Raw genomic sequence first — 17,381 nt, forward strand, 5'->3', positions numbered from 1 at the left:
ATTTTCGTTGTCTCTGATTGGGAACCATATTTAGGCAGCCATATTCTAAGAGTGTTTCGTGGGTGATTGTTCCTGTCTCTGTGTTAGTTGTCACCAGATGGGCTGTATAGGTTTTCACATTCCGTTTGTTGTTTTTGTATGGTTCGTGTTTTTTTTTTCTTCATTAAAGATGTATCGAATTAACCACGCTGCATTTTGGTCCGACTCTCCTTCAACGGAAGAAAACCGTAACAATAGTGAGGTAAGAGTCAGTAATGGTGACACATTATTTGAACCTGTAAATCTATTAAGAAATAAGTGATCAGAAAAAGCTTTAGAAAAATCACAAAAGCTTTATTTTCCCTCTCACATGAATTGTCATTGAAAAATAACTTGACATTATATTATACAAATACTGTAAAACTCCCCCTGTAAAAATTCTAATACAAGATTTATGCTGCCATCATATAAAATGAAGTCCCTTGAGCAGTATCTTCTTCAATAAAGTACCTCATACTGTGAAATTATTACAAATGATTATCGTTTCAGTCAAAATGTTCCAGTGAAATGACTTTCCTTACTGATCCACAAATGTCCAGACATCCAGCTGATGAGACACTAAGTCAGTAGCTGCTACTTGATATGGCCTTGTTACATGAATGATTTCTTTACAACAGTACCAAACATGGTGCCTCTCACTGGAAATAGAACATCACCCTTATTCCAGAAACGACAGAACGTTGGATGCTATTTCAACATTCTCTCAGTTAACTTGCAACATATTTTTGATTTGCTTGGAGGTAGTCTCGTCATTCAGATGTTTTGTTGTGTACCTGAACGTGAAGAAAGAGAGTACAGTCAGAACATCTATTCAAAACAACTCTAGTGTTAACGAAAAACAATATTAACAGTAGATTGCAGCTAAATGGTGTAAATCATCTTAACATCCACATATTTGCTCTGAAGAATTGCTGAGTCATTTGATGTACTGATGGAAAGGTCTGGACTCGAGGGTAAGATAACATAGATAAGAAAGCATTTTATTGTCTGCTTCACAGAAATGTGCCTCATAAATAAACTCCTTGCAGGACATAAAATAGATAACATACAACATACAAAAGCATGTGGACTGAACAGAGTGGCTTAGTCAGTATAAAATATCATCACTTCTGGCAAAACAGTGTTCAAGAACAAATCAACATGCTAGTATAGTAGTGGCCTGAGGGCACACACTTAATGTGTTGTAGCTGCTGCCTTACCAGGAAGTAACGGGGATCCTTAATAAACACAAACACAAACCATGTAATATAACATGGGTGGACAACTTCAGTCATGGGTGGCTGCAATGCCAAACTCTTACACATCTGATTAATCTAATCATGGTCAACTTTGAAGACCCATAAATTGGTTGACTACATGAGTCAGGTGTGTTAGTGTGGCCCTTTAACACAGAAGTTGTGACCCCTGTCATTGAAAAGTAATTTAACATGTAGTTAGCATGTAAGTACACACACACACTATTCTACATTCAAGATGGCAGATAACCATAGCATGTATAGGACAGAGAAGCCACTTACCTGAGAGCGTTTAGCAGGCCTTCCACACTGCTTTGAGGCTGATCCTTTAAGACTTTGATGCACCCTTTCATCTATATCAAAACAAAGTCAGTTACACATTTATGGTTCCATATGTCAGTGTCAGTGTCCCCGTATGTAATCCTGCGGGATCCCTAGGAGGTTTTTGTTTTAGCCCAGCAGTAACACACCTGATTCAACTAATCATGGGCTGGTTGTTAGTGGATTATTTAATGTGTGTTGTTGGACTAGAACAACGTTTCCCCTCCCTGTTGATACAACAGTGATATATTCTATATATGATTAAGTATCAGTTTGGCCTTTTAGATCACAATGAATCAGATTACATAGACAGGGGAGACCTGATCCTAGATCAGCAGTCCTACCCTGAGACGCTTGATACATACGGCCACAATAAATGTCATAAGATCTCTGTTAACGCACCTCGATCTTGGAGGACTTGACGAAGGCTCCAGCCGGGTGAACATAGTCATAAAGAATGATCACTCCCACCATCACACGCAAACAGAAGGACACAGTATCCTCGCTGGCAAAACGGCTTCGGTATTCCCTGTGGACACACACACACACACACACACACACACACACACACACACACACACACACACACACACACACACACACACACACACACACACACACACACACACACACACACACACACACACACACACGTGCGCAAAGACACGCGTGTAGACACACAAGCGTACACACACAGTCACATGCATGCCCCCAAACACACAGACAAACCAAAAAACAAACAGCATTTTTAGATCATGTTTAGTGTTCAAAGAAATGAAACCTCAAAGCAGATGCAACAAAGCAGACAGACTTCATGGTAGAAAGTACAGAGTCATTTGTGATCTGACTTTCTGAATGTCACAGAGGGGAAAATAGATTGGACTAGAAAAGAGGTCTGTCTCACGGAGTTTCCAGCATGACTTTGCACACGCTGGCCATCGTGCATAAGCAGTCCGTTGTGTTTTCAATGGGTAGATCTGTGTTCTGGTCAAATCAACAGAAAACACCATCTTATTGACACAAGCTTTTGTAAACTTTCACGTTGATGTTTTCCTAAAGCAAAACAGCACTAAACGGTGCAATTTTATTTGACTGTACGATACTGTTGAAAGAAAAACTGCTGTACGATAAGCCAGAAGATGAGAATAGACTACGTAGCTAACATATTTTGCCATGTCTGTTTTCCATGATCACTGTCAAATAAACTGATACTGTAGCTCCCTCTTTATCAGAGACAAATGCTGTTCCATTACATTTGGCAAATTACAATTCAACTAAAGTATCATCAAGTTGTCCAGTGAACTGCCTATCCAGGACTTTCACACTATGAAATAGGAGCTATTATTCTTAAACAATGTAATGCGCTTTTTCACTTACGTCTGAAACAAACTTTGTTGTAGCGTCGCTTAGCGTTTTCAGCATGGGCGTGGCATTGGCGTAGAACAGAGACATCCGATTGGCCAGCTCATTGTTGACTTCGTTCTCCTCCTCTGCCTTGAAAGCAAAAGAGTTGGGCCAGGATTGAATCATGTTAGCAGACAAACACGACGCTTTTCATGGATTTTGTTTCTGAGATGTAACTGCGTTAGAGCTGTTAAATCGGTGACCGCGTGACTGGTCATTGTCACAAAACAACACCGTCCTTATAACGCACAAGAGATAGCCTGACTTTCTTGTTTAGAGCTTCTATCTAGAAATAATGACACTCAAATGTAAAATCATTAAAGAAACTGATAGGGATTTCTATCAGCCTAATTGAGGTGTAGAGAACATCATGCATTCCTGTGTTCAAACTTGTAATGTGGCTGCATGGGATTTCTACTAATGCGACTTAGTGAATCCAATGGCAATGTCCAAGTAACGCATTCCTGTGACTAATGTGACTTAGTGAATCCAATGGTAACGTAAAGAGCCGCTTGTGTATTTGACAGCTCTAATGTAGTTATACCTCAGACTCCGCCTAAACAAAAGCAATGAAAAGCTATGTGTTTGTCGGCTAACATGGGTTACAGCTGATCTAATTGAATCCTGGCCTTGGTGTCTTTCAAACAAAAATAGAATTGAAAGAAGTATACAACAGGATTAGTGCTGTTAGGATGTCATAAATGTTTTATCATTCTTTAAAAAGTATTTTTTAAAGTGTTAATATAACACCATACTTCACAAGAAGGCCGGACAGAAAAACACCAGCATCAAAACTTATGGCTATATCCTTAAATATTGCACTTAAAAAATATTTATTTTTTTACAAATATTTAATTTAGTATATAATTTCAAATTCGTATGCAAAATACAGTTGAAGTTGTAAGAATACATACACTTAGGTTGGAGTCATTAAACATAATTTTTCAACCACGCCACAAATGTCTTGTTAACAAACTATAGTTTTGGCAAGTCGGATAGGACATCTACTTTGTACATGACACAAGTAATTTTTCCAACAATTGTTTACAGACAGATTATTTCACTTATAATTCGCTGTATCACAATTCCAGTGGGTCAGAAGTTTACATACACTAAGTTGACTGTGCCTTGAAACAGAATGGAAAATTCCAGAAAATTATGTCATGGCTTTAGAAGCTTCTGATAGGCTAATTAATGTAATTTGAGTCAATTGGAGGTGTACCTGTAGGTACCAAGGTCATCCGTACAAACAATAGTACGCAAGTATAAACACCGTGGGACCACGCAGCCGTCATACCGCTCAGGAAGGAGACGCATTCTGTCTCCTAGAGATGAACGTACTTTGGTGCGAAAAGTGCAAATAAATCCTAGAACAGCAAAGGACCTTGTGAAGATGCTGGAGGAAACAGGTACAAAAATATCTATATCCACAGTAAAATGAGTTCTATATCGATATAACCTGAAAGGCCGCTCAGCAAAGAAGAAGCCACTGCTCAAAAACCGCCATAAAAAGCCAGACTACGGTTTGCAACTGCACATGGGGACAAAGATTGTACTTTTTGGAGAAATGTCTTCTGGTCTGATGAAACAAAAATATAACTGTTTGGCCACAATGACCATTGATATGTTTGGAGGAAAAAGGGGGACGCTTGCAAGCCGAAGAACACCATCCCAACCGTGAAGCACGGGATGGCAGTGACCAGAGCTGGCTCAAACCAGCTCTGTCAGGAGCTTATTGTGAGAAACTTGTGGAAGGCTACCTGAAACGTTTGACCCAAGTTAAACAATTTAAAGGCAATGCTACAAAATACTAATTGACTGTACTGTATGTAAACTACCCACTGGGAAAGTAAAGAAAAAAATAAAAGCTGAAATAAATAATTCTCTCTACTATTATTCTGAAATGTCACATTCTTAAAATAAAGTGGTGATCCTAACTGAACTAAGACAGGGAATTTTTACTAGGTTTAAATGTCAGGAATTGTGAAAAATGGAGTTTAAATGTATTTGGCTAAGGTGTATGTAAACTTCTGACTACAAGTGCAACTTGTGAATTTTGGGCAATTCATTCTATTAAAACTGTAATAAGACATGACACAGTCAGCACACTACTTGCTGTGCTGTTCTACATGCATTCTACGTGTCATTTACGTGTCATTTACGTGTCATTTACGTGTCGTTTAACACGCACTCTTCTGCCTCATTACATAGGCCCTCAAGTAATTATTCACAAGTCGCATGGGCTCTTAATTGGAGACACAAGATCAATGATCCCCCTGTCTCGTCAACACCCATGGGGCTTTCCCTTTGACCAATGGGAGGATGAGGTGACTAATGTACTACTGTTAGAATCCATTTACTGTGGGTATGTTTAAGTGTGTGTGTGTGTGTGTGTGTGTGTGTGTGTGTGTGTGTGTGTGTGTGTGTGTGTGTGTGTGTGTGTGTGTGTGTGTGTGTGTGTGTGTGTGTGTGTGTGTGTGTGTGTGTGTGTGTGTGTGTGTGTGTGTGTGTGTGTGTGTGTGTGTGTGTACAGTATCAGTCAAAAGTTGATATGAAAAAGTATGCACTCACAAATGTAAGGCGCTCTGGATAAGAGCATCTGCTAAATAACTTAAATGTAAATGTACACTCACGGCAACATTGTTGATGCGCATGCGGTTGAGTGTTCTCCTGTAGTAGCTGAAATCATTCTGGATGGCAGGGTTCGTCATCTGTAGTAGAGGGTGCAAAAGTCAACACAAAATCACTCATGATTATCTTCAATGTCCCACAGCGGGGAGTTGAGGAGGAATTGTGCCAATTTGAAATCCAGTTATTAGTACTTAGCCTGTCGTACTAGCCTGTCGTACTGTCGTCTCCTGAACTCTGACTGTCTTGTTGACTGTCTTGTTGAGGCCTACCTCCTGAACTCTGACTGTCTTGTTGAGGCCTATCTCCTGAACTCTGACTGTCTTGTTGAGGCCTATCTCCTGAACTCTGACTGTCTTGTTGAGGCCTATCTCCTGAACTCTGACTGTCTTGTTGAGGCCTACCTCCTGAACTCTGACTGTCTTGTTGAGGCCTATCTCCTGAACTCTGTCTTGTTGAGGCCTATCTCCTGAACTCTGACTGTCTTGTTGAGGCCTATCTCCTGAACTCTGACTGTCTTGATGGCTAGTTGACTATTTAAAACAGGTGTTCATGCTGCGCTGGAACAAAAGTGTGACAGCAACACTTAGCTCGCTTAAAAATATATCGTTCTTGTTCACAATTCATTGTATCGTCTGTCTCGCAAACAAACATAACAACACTTTAGCCAGCTGCACTGAAATTTGATGGCATTTCAAGCCGAGGAGTGAGATTACCAATCAATCTAGAATGGGTAACTACTAATAGGCTGGTGCTATTTATCTCCAAAACTAAAAGCTTCGCTCAACCCTAAACCCCATCTGGATCTATTATTCAATAATGTGGCTATTGAGCAAGTTGAAGAGACTAAACTGCTGGGTTTCACCCTAGATAACCAACTGTCATGGAGAAAACATATAGCCTCAATGGTACTAAAATGGGAAGAGGTCTGTCTATGAGCATTGCTCTGCTTTCTTGACATCTCAATCAACCAGACAGGTCCTACAGGCCCTAGTTTAGTCGTACCTGGACTACTGTCCAGATGTGTGGTCATGTGCTGTAAAGAAGGACATAGGCAAATTGCAGTTGGTCCAGAACAGAGCAGCATTCAGTTGTCCACATATTGGCACTTAGATGTCCACGAATGTCAATGACATGCTTGTCAATTTCTCCCGGCTCAAAGTTGAAGAGAGATTGACTGCATCACTATTGATCTTTGTGCGAGGTGTTGATGTGTTGAAGGTACCGAACTGTCTGTTCCAGCAGTTGGCCCACAGTTTGGACACTAACTGGTATCACACACATAACCAGAGGTCTACTCACAGTCCCCAAGTCCAGAACAGAGGCTGGGGAACACAGTATTAAATAGAGCCATGGCTACATGGACGCTCTGCCACCCCAGGTAACTCAAGCTAGCAATAAAAACAGAAAAGAATGGATAAAAGAACACCTTACGACACAACGGGGACTGTGAAAAGACACACATTTTTATATATTTTGAATGGTATAATGTATTGTAATGTATATTATGTACTGTATATTATGTATTGCTATGTATATTATGTATTTTATATATTGTTATGTATATTATGTAATGTATTATGTAGTGTTATGCATATATTACGTAGTGTATTATGCAGTGTTATGTATAGTATGTATTGTATTATGTAGTGTTATGTATAGTATGTATTGTATTATGCAGTGTTATGTATAGTATGTATTGTATTATGTAGTGTTATGCATATATTATGCATTGTATTATGTTGTGTTATGTATAGTATGTATTGTATTATGTAGTGTTATGTATAGTATGTATTGTATTATGCAGTGTTATGTATATTATGTATTGTATTATGTAGTGTTATGTATAGTATGTAATGTATTATGTAGTGTTATGCATATATTACGTAGTGTATTATGCAGTGTTATGTATATTATGTAGTGTATTATGTAGTGTATTATGCAGTGTTATGTATAGTATGTATTGTATTATGTAGTGTTATGTATAGTATGTATTGTATTATGCAGTGTTATGTATATTATGTATTGTATTATGTAGTGTTATGTATAGTATGTATTGTATTATGTAGTGTTATGTATATGATGTATTGTATTATGTAGTCTATTATGTATTGTATTATGTAGTGTTATGTATAGTATGTATTGTATTATGTAGTGTTATGTATATTATGTATTGTTATGTAGTGTATTATGCAGTGTTATGTATATTATGTATTGTATTATGTAGTGTTATGTATAGTATGTAATGTATTATGTAGTGTTATGTATAGTATGTAATGTATTATGTAGTGTTATGTATAGTATGTAATGTATTATGTAGTGTTATGTATAGTATGTAATGTATTATGTAGTGTTATGTATAGTATGTATGTGCATTATGTAGTGTTATGTATGTATATAATGTATTATGTATATTATGTATGTTATGTATATGTATTATGTATGTGTATTATGTATAGTATGTAATGTATTATGTAGTGTTATGTATATGATGTATTGTATTATGTAGTGTTATATTATATAGTATGTAATGTATTATGTAGTGTTATGTATATTATGTAATGTATTATATCATGTATGTATTGTATTGTATTATGTAGTGTTATGTATGTATATTATGTATTGTATATCATGTATGTATTGTGTTGTATTATGTAGTGTTATGTATATTATGTAGTGTTATGTATATCATGTAGTGTATTGTATTATGTAGTGTTATGTATATTATGTAGTGTATTGTATATCATGTAGTGTATTGTGTTGTATTATGTAGTGTTATGTATATTATGTAGTGTATTGTGTTGTATTATGTAGTGTTATGTATATTATGTAGTGTTATGTATATTATGTAGTGTATTGTGTTGTATTATGTAGTGTTATGTATATTATGTAGTGTATTGTGTTGTATTATGTAGTATTATGTATATTATGTAGTGTATTGTGTTGTATTATGTAGTGTTATGTATATTATGTAGTGTTATGTATATTATGTAGTGTTATGTATATTATGTAGTGTATTGTGTTGTATTATGTAGTGTTATGTATATTATGTAGTGTATTGATTATGTAGTGTTATGTGCTCATATCATTGAGATCCGTTATGTATATTATGTAGTGTTATGTATATTATGTAGTTATTGTGTTGTAAATCATGTACAGATATTATGTAGTGTATTGTGTTGTATTATGCTGGAGTGTCATGTATTATGAGCCTGTATTATGAAGTGTTATGTATATTATGAGGGAGTGTTATGTCTTCCTGTAGTGTATTGTGTTGTAGATTGCCTGCATGTGATATTATGCTAGTGATGATGCTGTGTTATGCCCCAAACCATGAAGGACCCTCCACCTCCAAATCGATCCCACTCCATATATGTAGTGTATTGTGTTGTATTATGTAGTGTATTGTGTTGTATTATGTAGTGTTATGTATATATTATGTAGTGTATTGTGTTGTATTATGTAGTTGTGTGTATTATGTATTGTGTTGTATTATGTAGTGTATGTATATTATGTAGTGTATTGTGTTGTATTATGTAGTGTTATGTATATTATGTAGTGTATTGTGTTGTATTATGTAGTGTTATGATATTATGTAGTGTTATGTATATTATGTAGTGTTATGTATATTATGTAGTGTATTGTGTTGTATTATGTAGTGTTATGTCTATTACCCTCAGTCCAACAGGTCTCAGCCTATTGCGTGCTCAATAGGACTGATGAGATTGTGCTTTCTGGTGTAACTCATGGCAGAACACCTGTACCTTCCTGTCTTTGTAGAAAATCACGTGGTGTGCCACTGCAAGATAATCAGATGTCAGTATGGCTGGTGGCATTGTCATGCTGGAGGGTCATTCAGGATGAGCCTGCTGGAAGGCATGTTCCAGATGAGGGAGGACCCTGGGCATGTCTTCCCTGTTTTTCAGAGTCAGTAGAAAGGCGTCTTTGGTGTCCTATGTTTTCAATGACAACTTAAGCCTACCTTCTGAAGTTGATGCTTGACACAGGTGCATGTTAAACCAATGACAGGTTCCTCCACCTCCAAATCGATCCAAAATCTTTGAAAGACAGGGTAAAAGGGGCGTTTATTTTTTGCTGGAGCCTGCCTTGGATTTTTACAGTGTTACGCTCATTCCTTCGACGATTAAAATGTAGAAAATAGTCCAAATAAAGAAAGACCCTGGTGAGACAAAACTTTGACAGGTATTGTGAAGATTTATGTTTTAATTTTTAATACCAGTCCTTTCTGGTATTCACTTTGTCATTATGGGGTTTGTGCCCATAGCTGAGGATTAAAAAAAATTGAATCCATTTTAGATGTCTGTGAGGACTGTGAAAAAGTCAACAGGTCTGAAACCCTCAGTCCAGCCTTTGTCTGTAGCCTCTTTGGACCTCAGGAAGAGTAGTCGCACTGAAGCAGGGATTGTCGGATCTGTGTAAAATGCTAAATTAATTGTTCCATCCTGTACCTGTCCTGTCAATGTAAAGATTTGAATGAGCTTTGTTACAAGACAGTGTGGACTGCGGGAGGATAATCAGATGTGTTCCAGCACAGCTTGCATTTAAAAAGGTATTCACTAATGACCCAGGACAAATCCTTTCCATTTTGAAGTGATATTTACCTCCATGCATTCCTATGCCTACAAGCTGCATGCCTTTACTCAACTTTAGATTTTCCTTAACAGGGACCCTGGGCATCTTTCTTTGTGTTTTCTATAGTGCTTTTCAGAGTCAGTAGAAAGGCCTCTTTGGTGTCCTATGTTTTTTGGCAGTGTCTTTGGTGGAACTGTGTTACCTTCTGAAGATCCAAGTTGCTGTCATTACACCTAAAGCGGACATTGCCATTGGATGCACCGAGTTGCATTAGTAGAAATCTCATGCAGCTGTGTTACAAGTGTGGACACTTGGGAAGTAATCTACACCTCAAATTAGGCTGATAGAGATCCGTATAATTTAGAGTAATGGTTTTCAATTTGAGCATCACTGTTTCTATACTTTTTTGTTCTGAACATAATACGCAGGTGGAAAGGGTGTGGCTTCATGATAATGACCACAAGAGAAGCCGCTCAACGTTTTGACAGCTCCAACGCAGTTACTCCTCCGAGACTGCCAAACATCAATATGCGGGTGTTGGCAAGTACAAGTAAATACTTTGTCTGATTGAAACTAGGCTTTGCTCACACATTGTCCTCCCTTTCTGCCTTATTTTATCTGACTCTTGTCTCCTCTTTCTTGTGTTTATATTCAGTCCCTCTCAGATTCAGTTCCCCTGGTTCGTTTTCTGCATTGCACTGAATGATGACATGGATATTCAGCTAGCAGGATACACACTGCACCGGCTAGATAGAACAGATAGAACAGCACACTCCGGTAAGAAGAGGGTGAGCGGTCTGTGCATATTTGTAAACAACAGCTGGTGCACGAAATCTCAGGAAGCCTCTAGATTTTGCTAGCGTGAAGTATTTTATGATAAACTCTCTTGGCAAACTCTCTTGGTGTGGTCTGCAGTTTTCATCGATACTTTTCGTGGCTGTTTATTTACCACCACAGACGGACGCTGGCACTAAGACCGCACTCAGTCAGCTGTATAAGGGAATAAGCAAACAGGAAACCACTCACCCAGAGGCGGTGCTCCTAGTGGCCGGAGACTTTAATGCAGGGAAACTTAAATCTGTTTTATCTCATTTCTATCAACATGTTAAATGCGCAACCAAAGGGAAAAACATTCTAGATCACCTGTACTCCACACACAGAGATGAGTACAAAGCTCTCCCTCGCCCTCCATTTGGTAAATCTGACCACAATTCTATCCTCCTGATTCCTGCTTACAAGCCAAAATTAAAGCAGGAAGCACCAGTGGTCTACAAAAAAAAGTGGTCAGATGAAGCAGATGCTAAACTACAGGACTGTTTTTCTATCACAGACTGGAACAGGTTCCGGGATTCTTCCGATTGCATTGAGGTGTACACTCAATCAGTCACTGGCTTTATCAATAAGTGCATTGACGACGTCATCCCCACAGTGACTGTACGTCCATACCCCAACCAGAAGCCATGGATTACAGGCAAAATTCACACTGAGCTAAAGGGTAGAGCTGCCGCTTTCAAGGTACGGGACTCTAACCCGGAAGCTTAGAAGAAATCCTGCTATGCTCTCTGACAAACCATCAAACAGGCAAAGCTGCCTGCCATCCAGGACCTCTACACCAGGCGGTGTCAGAGGAAGGTGTCAAAGACCCCAGCCACCCCAGTCATAGACTGTTCTCTCTACTACTGCATGGCAAGCAGTACCGAAGTGCCAAGTCTTGGACCAAAAGGCTTCTCAACAGCTTTTACCCGAAAGCCAAGACTCCTGAACAGGTAATCAAAACCAAACCCCTCTTTTACGCTACTGCTACTCTCTGTTTATCATATATACATAGTCACTTTAACCATATCTACATGTATATACTACCTCAATTAGCCCTACCGGTGCCTGTATATTTATTTTTCATTTCACCTTTATTTAACCAGGTAGGCTAGTTGAGAACACCTTTATTTAACCAGGTAGGCTAGTTGAGAACACCTTTATTTAACCAGGTAGGCTAGTTGAGAACAAGTTCTCATTTGCAACTGCGACCTGGCCAAGATAAAGCAAAGCAGTGTGGCACAGACAACAACACAGAGTTACACATGGAGTAAACAATATACAAGACAAAAACACAATAAACAAGTCAATGACACAGTAGAAAAAAGAAAGTCTATATACAGTGTGTGCAAAAGGCATGAGGAGGTGGGCAATAAATAGGCCATAGGAGCGAATAATTACAATTTAGCAGATTAAGACTGGAGTGATAAATGAGCAGATGATGATGTGCAAGTAGAGATACTGGTGTGCAAAAGAGCAGAAAAGTAAATAAAATAGAAACAGTATGGTGGTGAGGTAGGTAAATTGGATGGGCTATTTACAGATGGACTATGTACAGCTGCAGTGATCGGTTAGCTGCTCAGATAGTTGATGTTTAAAGTTGGTGAGGGAAATAAAACTCTCCAACTTCAGCGATTTTTGCAATTCGTTCCAGTCACTGGCAGCAGAGAACTGGAAGGAAAGGCGGCCAAATGAGGTGTTGGCTTTGGGGATGATCAGTGAGATATACCTGCTGGAACGTGTGCTACGGGTGGGTGTTGTTATCGTGACCAGTGAACTGAGATAAAGCGGAGCTTTAGCTAGCATAGATTTATAGATGACCTGGAGCCAGTGGGACTGGCGACGAATATGTAGCGAGGGCACAGCCGATTAGAACATACAGGTCACAGTGGTGGGTGGTATAAGGTGATTTGGTAAAAAAAATGGACGGTACTGTGATAGACTGCATCCAGTTTGCTGAGTAGAGTGTTGTAAGCTATTTTGTATTTGATATCGCCAAAGTCGAGGATTGGTAGGATAGTCAGTTTTACTAGGGTATGTTTGGCGGCATGAGTGAAGGAGGCTTTGTTGCGAAATAGAAAGCCGATTCTAGATTTGATTTTGGATTGGAGATTTTTAATATGAGTCTGGAAGGAGAGTTTACAGTCTAGTCAGACAACTAGGTATTTATAGTTGTCCACAAATTCTAGGTCAGAACCGTCCAGGGTGGTGATGCTAGTCGGGCAGGTGGGTGCGGGCAGCGAATAGTTGAAAAGCATGCATTTGGTTTTACTAGCGTTTAAGAGCAGTTGGAGGCCACGGAAGGAGTGTTGTATGGCATTGAAGCTTGTTTGGAGGTTAGTTAGCACAGTTTCCAAGGAAGGGCCAGAAGTATACATAATGGTGTAGTCTGCTTAGAGGTGGATCACGGAATCGCCCGCAGCAAGAGCGACATCATTGATATATACAGAGAAAAGAGTCGGCCCGAGAATTGAACCTTGTGGTACCCAGACTGCCAGAGGTCCGGACAACAGGCCCTCCGATTTGACACACTGAACTATGTCTGCAAAGTAGTTGGTGAACCAGGCGAGGCAGTCATTAGAAAATCCAAGGCTATTGAGTGTGCCGATAAGAATACGGTGATTGACAGAGTCGAAAGCCTTGGCCAGGTCGATGAAGACGGGTACACAGTACTGTCTTTTATCGATGGCGGTTATGATATCATTTAGTACCTTGAGCGTGGCTGAGGTGCACCTGTGGAGTTAGAGCTACAGGATGTGAATTTCTGCTTGAAAAAAACTAGCCTTTGCTTGCTAGCCTTTGCTTTCCTGACTGTATGTAATGGTTCTTGACTTCCCTGAACAGTTGCATATCGTGGGGACTATTCAATGCTATTGCAGTCCGCCACAGGATGTTTTTGTGCTGGTCAAGGGCAGTCATGTCTGGATAGAACCAAGGGCTATATCTGTTCTTAGTTCTGCATTTTTTGAATGGGGCATGCTTATCTAAGATGGTGAGGTACCCGGGCCAGGTCGATTAGAAAGGCCCGCTCGCAGAAGGGTTTTAGGGAGTGTTTGACAGTGATGAGGGGTGTTCGTTTGACTGCAGACCCATAGCGGAAACAGGCAATAAGGCAGTGATCGCTGAGATCCTGATTGAAAACAGAGGAGGTGTATTTGGAGGGCAAGTTGGTCAGGATAATGTCTATGAGGGTGCCCATGTTTACGGATTTAGGGTTGTACCTGGTGGGTTCCTTGATGATTTGTGTGAGATTGAGGGCATCTAGCTTAGATTATAGGACAGCCGGGCGTTAAGCATATCCCAGTTTAGGTCACCTAACAGAACAAACTCTGAAACTAGATGGGGGACGATCAATTCACAAATGGTGTCCAGGGCACAACTGGGAGCGGAGGGGGGTCGATAGCAGGCGGTAACAGTGAGAGACTTATTTCTGGAGAGGTTCATTTTTCAAATTAGAAGTTCAAACTGTTTGGGTTCAGACCTGGAAACTATGACTGAACTTTGCAGGCTCTCTCTGCAGTAGATTGCAACTCCTCCCCCTTTGGCAGTTCTATCTTGACGGAACATTTTGTAGCTGAGTATGGAAATCTCAGAATTGTTGGTGGCCTCTCTAAGCCAGGATTCAGACATGGCAAGGACATCCGGGTTGGCGGAGTGTGCTAAAGCAGTGAGCCCAGGCACCCTCAACAAATGAGGGTGCCTGGGGACACGCAGGGACTGGGTTTACCTCTACATCACCCAAGGAACAGAGGAGGAGAGGGATGAGGGTAAGGCTAAAGACTAAAAGGAGCAGATTTCTGGGCGTGGTAGAATAGATTCAAGGCATAATGGGTATGGTGGGGTGCGGGGGTAAGTCCAGGCACTGAGTGATAAGAGAGGTTGTATCTCTGGATAAGCTGGTTATATAGCCTCGCTACTGTTATAGCCTCGCTACTGTTTTTTTCTCGCTACTGTTTTTTATTTCCTTATCTATTGCTCACCTAATACCTATTTTTTTACTTAAAGATTGCACTATTGGTTAGGGCCTGTAAGTAAGCATTTCAATGTAAGGTCTACACCTGTTGTATTTGGCACACGTGACAAATAAACTTTGATTCGATTTATTCTCCCTGTCATCTTCTCTCCCCCTTTCATTCTCTCCGTATCATCTCATTCATTTCATATCTCTATCACTTTCTTTGTCGCTGATAATTTACACTTAATACCATTATACAAAAAAATGACCACAGTGGAGATCATTGGCAAAATCGATTTAGTGTTTCATCCATACTATTTCCTCATGATCTCTGATTTCTTGTAGTCTTTCATTCAGAATATCGTTCTTTTCTCCCTGCGAAAATAATGCTATGCAGAGGAATGTGCATTTGAAAGGAGTTGAGGATACAGTCGCTGACAACCGCAGACTAAAACTTGGAAACTCTTCTATTCTTACCAGTAGGAAAAAAAATATATATAACCCATTCCCAAACAATGTTCTGCGCTTACCTCTGTCGTTTGGTTAAAAACAAACTTGACAACTATCTCTTCTCTTTCGGCTTCCTACTTATGGAATGTGTCTTCCGCATTTAATCCAACCCCTCAATCAGAGAGGTGTGGTGGGCTGCCTTTACCGACACCCACGTCTTCGGCACCTTGGGAACAGTGGGTTAACTGCCTTGCTCAGGGCAGAATGACAGATTTTTTACCTTGTCAGCTCGGGTATGAGCATTTAAAGAGATAAACATTTAAAAGAGGTGGAGGGTATACAATCAAGGGAGAACTACCCTCTCCCCCCTCTCTCTATTCCCCTTTCTTCCCATGAATAATCCTAAAGATCAAAAACAGAGAGAAAGAGTGCAACTTGAGCTGAAGGGCAGAAAGGTGGTTCTCATATCCATAGCAGTGCAGTTGACAGTCAGAAGTCTGGTACATGGGGAGGTTGGTAGAGATCAGTCACTCTACAGTACCTTCAGAAAGAATTCACATCCCTTGAATTTTTACACATTTTGTTGTTACAAAAAGGGAATAAAATGGATTCAATTGGCATTTTTTTTGTCAACGATCTACACAAAATACTCTAATGTCAAAGTGGAAGACAAATTCCTGAAAAATAAAACACGACTATATCTTGATTAGATAAATATTCAACCTCCTGAGTCAATACATGTTAGAATCTTCCTTTGGCAGCAATTACAGTTGTCTTTCACGGTAAGTCTATAAGAGCTTTGCACACCTGGATTGTACAATATTCGCACATTATTTAAAAAATATATATATTCTTAAAGCTCTATCAAATTTGATGTTGATCATTGCTAGACAACTTTCACTTCTTGCCATAGATTTTCAAGCAGATTTAAGTCAAAACTGTAACTCGACCCGTCAGAATCATTCACTGTCTTCTTGCAATCGCTATTGCAACAAGCGTTTCTGTGAAAATTTAATTTAATCAGAAGCCACTGCCAGATTTCTGGATAGGGCTGCACTCAGCGTTTCTTGCCTTGGCAAATTGCGCTGTTAGGTCACTGATGCCCTTTGCAACCACATACCTATGTGAGAGTGGATTCTTGGCCCTCACTAGCGTGAAACTAAATACAGGCACAGACTGTGTGTGGAAAATTATTTAAGACTGAGACTGTCTCCAATACAACCCAACATTGCACAGTTATGTGCATCCTTTCAAGCACACCCTTCTCATTAACCTGTGTTTTGAGTTAATCACCATTTGTTATGAACAAATACGGTTTTATTTGTAAGATGGCTAAATAAAGAGCAAAATTATAAATCATTATATTATTATTTGTGCCATGGTCCTATAAGAGCTCTTTGTCACTTCCCACAAGCCAGGTTGTGACAAAAACTCATACTCAATCTTATGTATAATAAATGTATCGTAATGTGTGTGTGTGGGAAGGCTTACAATAATGGCAAAAAACAACTTCTGTGAATGTGCTGACCCTGGTGATAAAGGGGGAACGCAGCTGGAGGTTGAATTTTTTGAAGGGGTACGGGACTATAACAAGTTTGGGAACCACTGCCATAGAGGAAGAGGTGAAGTGAAATTAGCTTGGTTCATTAGAAATGGTAGGTTGTTAATATTGTGTGGTAGCCAGGCTGTGTGGTATATTGGTTTATTGTGTGGGAGTCAGGCTGTGTGGTATATTGGTTTATTGTGTGGGAGTCAGGCTGTGTGGTATATTGGTATATTGTGTGGTAGCCAGGCTGTGTGGTATATTGGTATATTGTGTGGTAGCCAGGCTGTGTGGTATATTGGTATATTGTGTGGTAGCCAGGCTGAAAATGTAAAAACTTAATGGGAAGAAGATTAAAAGGTAGGTCCCTGGTGCTTATGCTAGATTGAGAGGAGTTTTC

General features: G+C 39.5%; 1 protein-coding gene across 1 annotated transcript in view; it reads right to left on the bottom strand.

Moving 5' to 3' along the window:
* Positions 1 to 312: 312 nt before the first annotated feature.
* The window catches only part of fam49ba (family with sequence similarity 49 member Ba), a 40,224-nt gene continuing 23,155 nt past the window's right edge, over positions 313 to 17,381 (bottom strand). The window contains exons 6-11 of the mRNA XM_046321967.1: positions 5,633 to 5,710; positions 2,973 to 3,089; positions 2,500 to 2,579; positions 1,998 to 2,124; positions 1,557 to 1,627; positions 313 to 812 (exon numbers count right to left, since the gene is read on the bottom strand). Of these exons, the coding sequence (XP_046177923.1) occupies positions 743 to 812; positions 1,557 to 1,627; positions 1,998 to 2,124; positions 2,500 to 2,579; positions 2,973 to 3,089; positions 5,633 to 5,710 (543 nt within the window). The 3' untranslated portion in view covers positions 313 to 742. The remainder of the gene's footprint in view (positions 813 to 1,556; positions 1,628 to 1,997; positions 2,125 to 2,499; positions 2,580 to 2,972; positions 3,090 to 5,632; positions 5,711 to 17,381) is intronic.

Source organism: Oncorhynchus gorbuscha, linkage group LG22 (genome assembly GCF_021184085.1).
Source record: "Oncorhynchus gorbuscha isolate QuinsamMale2020 ecotype Even-year linkage group LG22, OgorEven_v1.0, whole genome shotgun sequence".
NCBI lineage: Eukaryota > Metazoa > Chordata > Actinopteri > Salmoniformes > Salmonidae > Oncorhynchus > Oncorhynchus gorbuscha.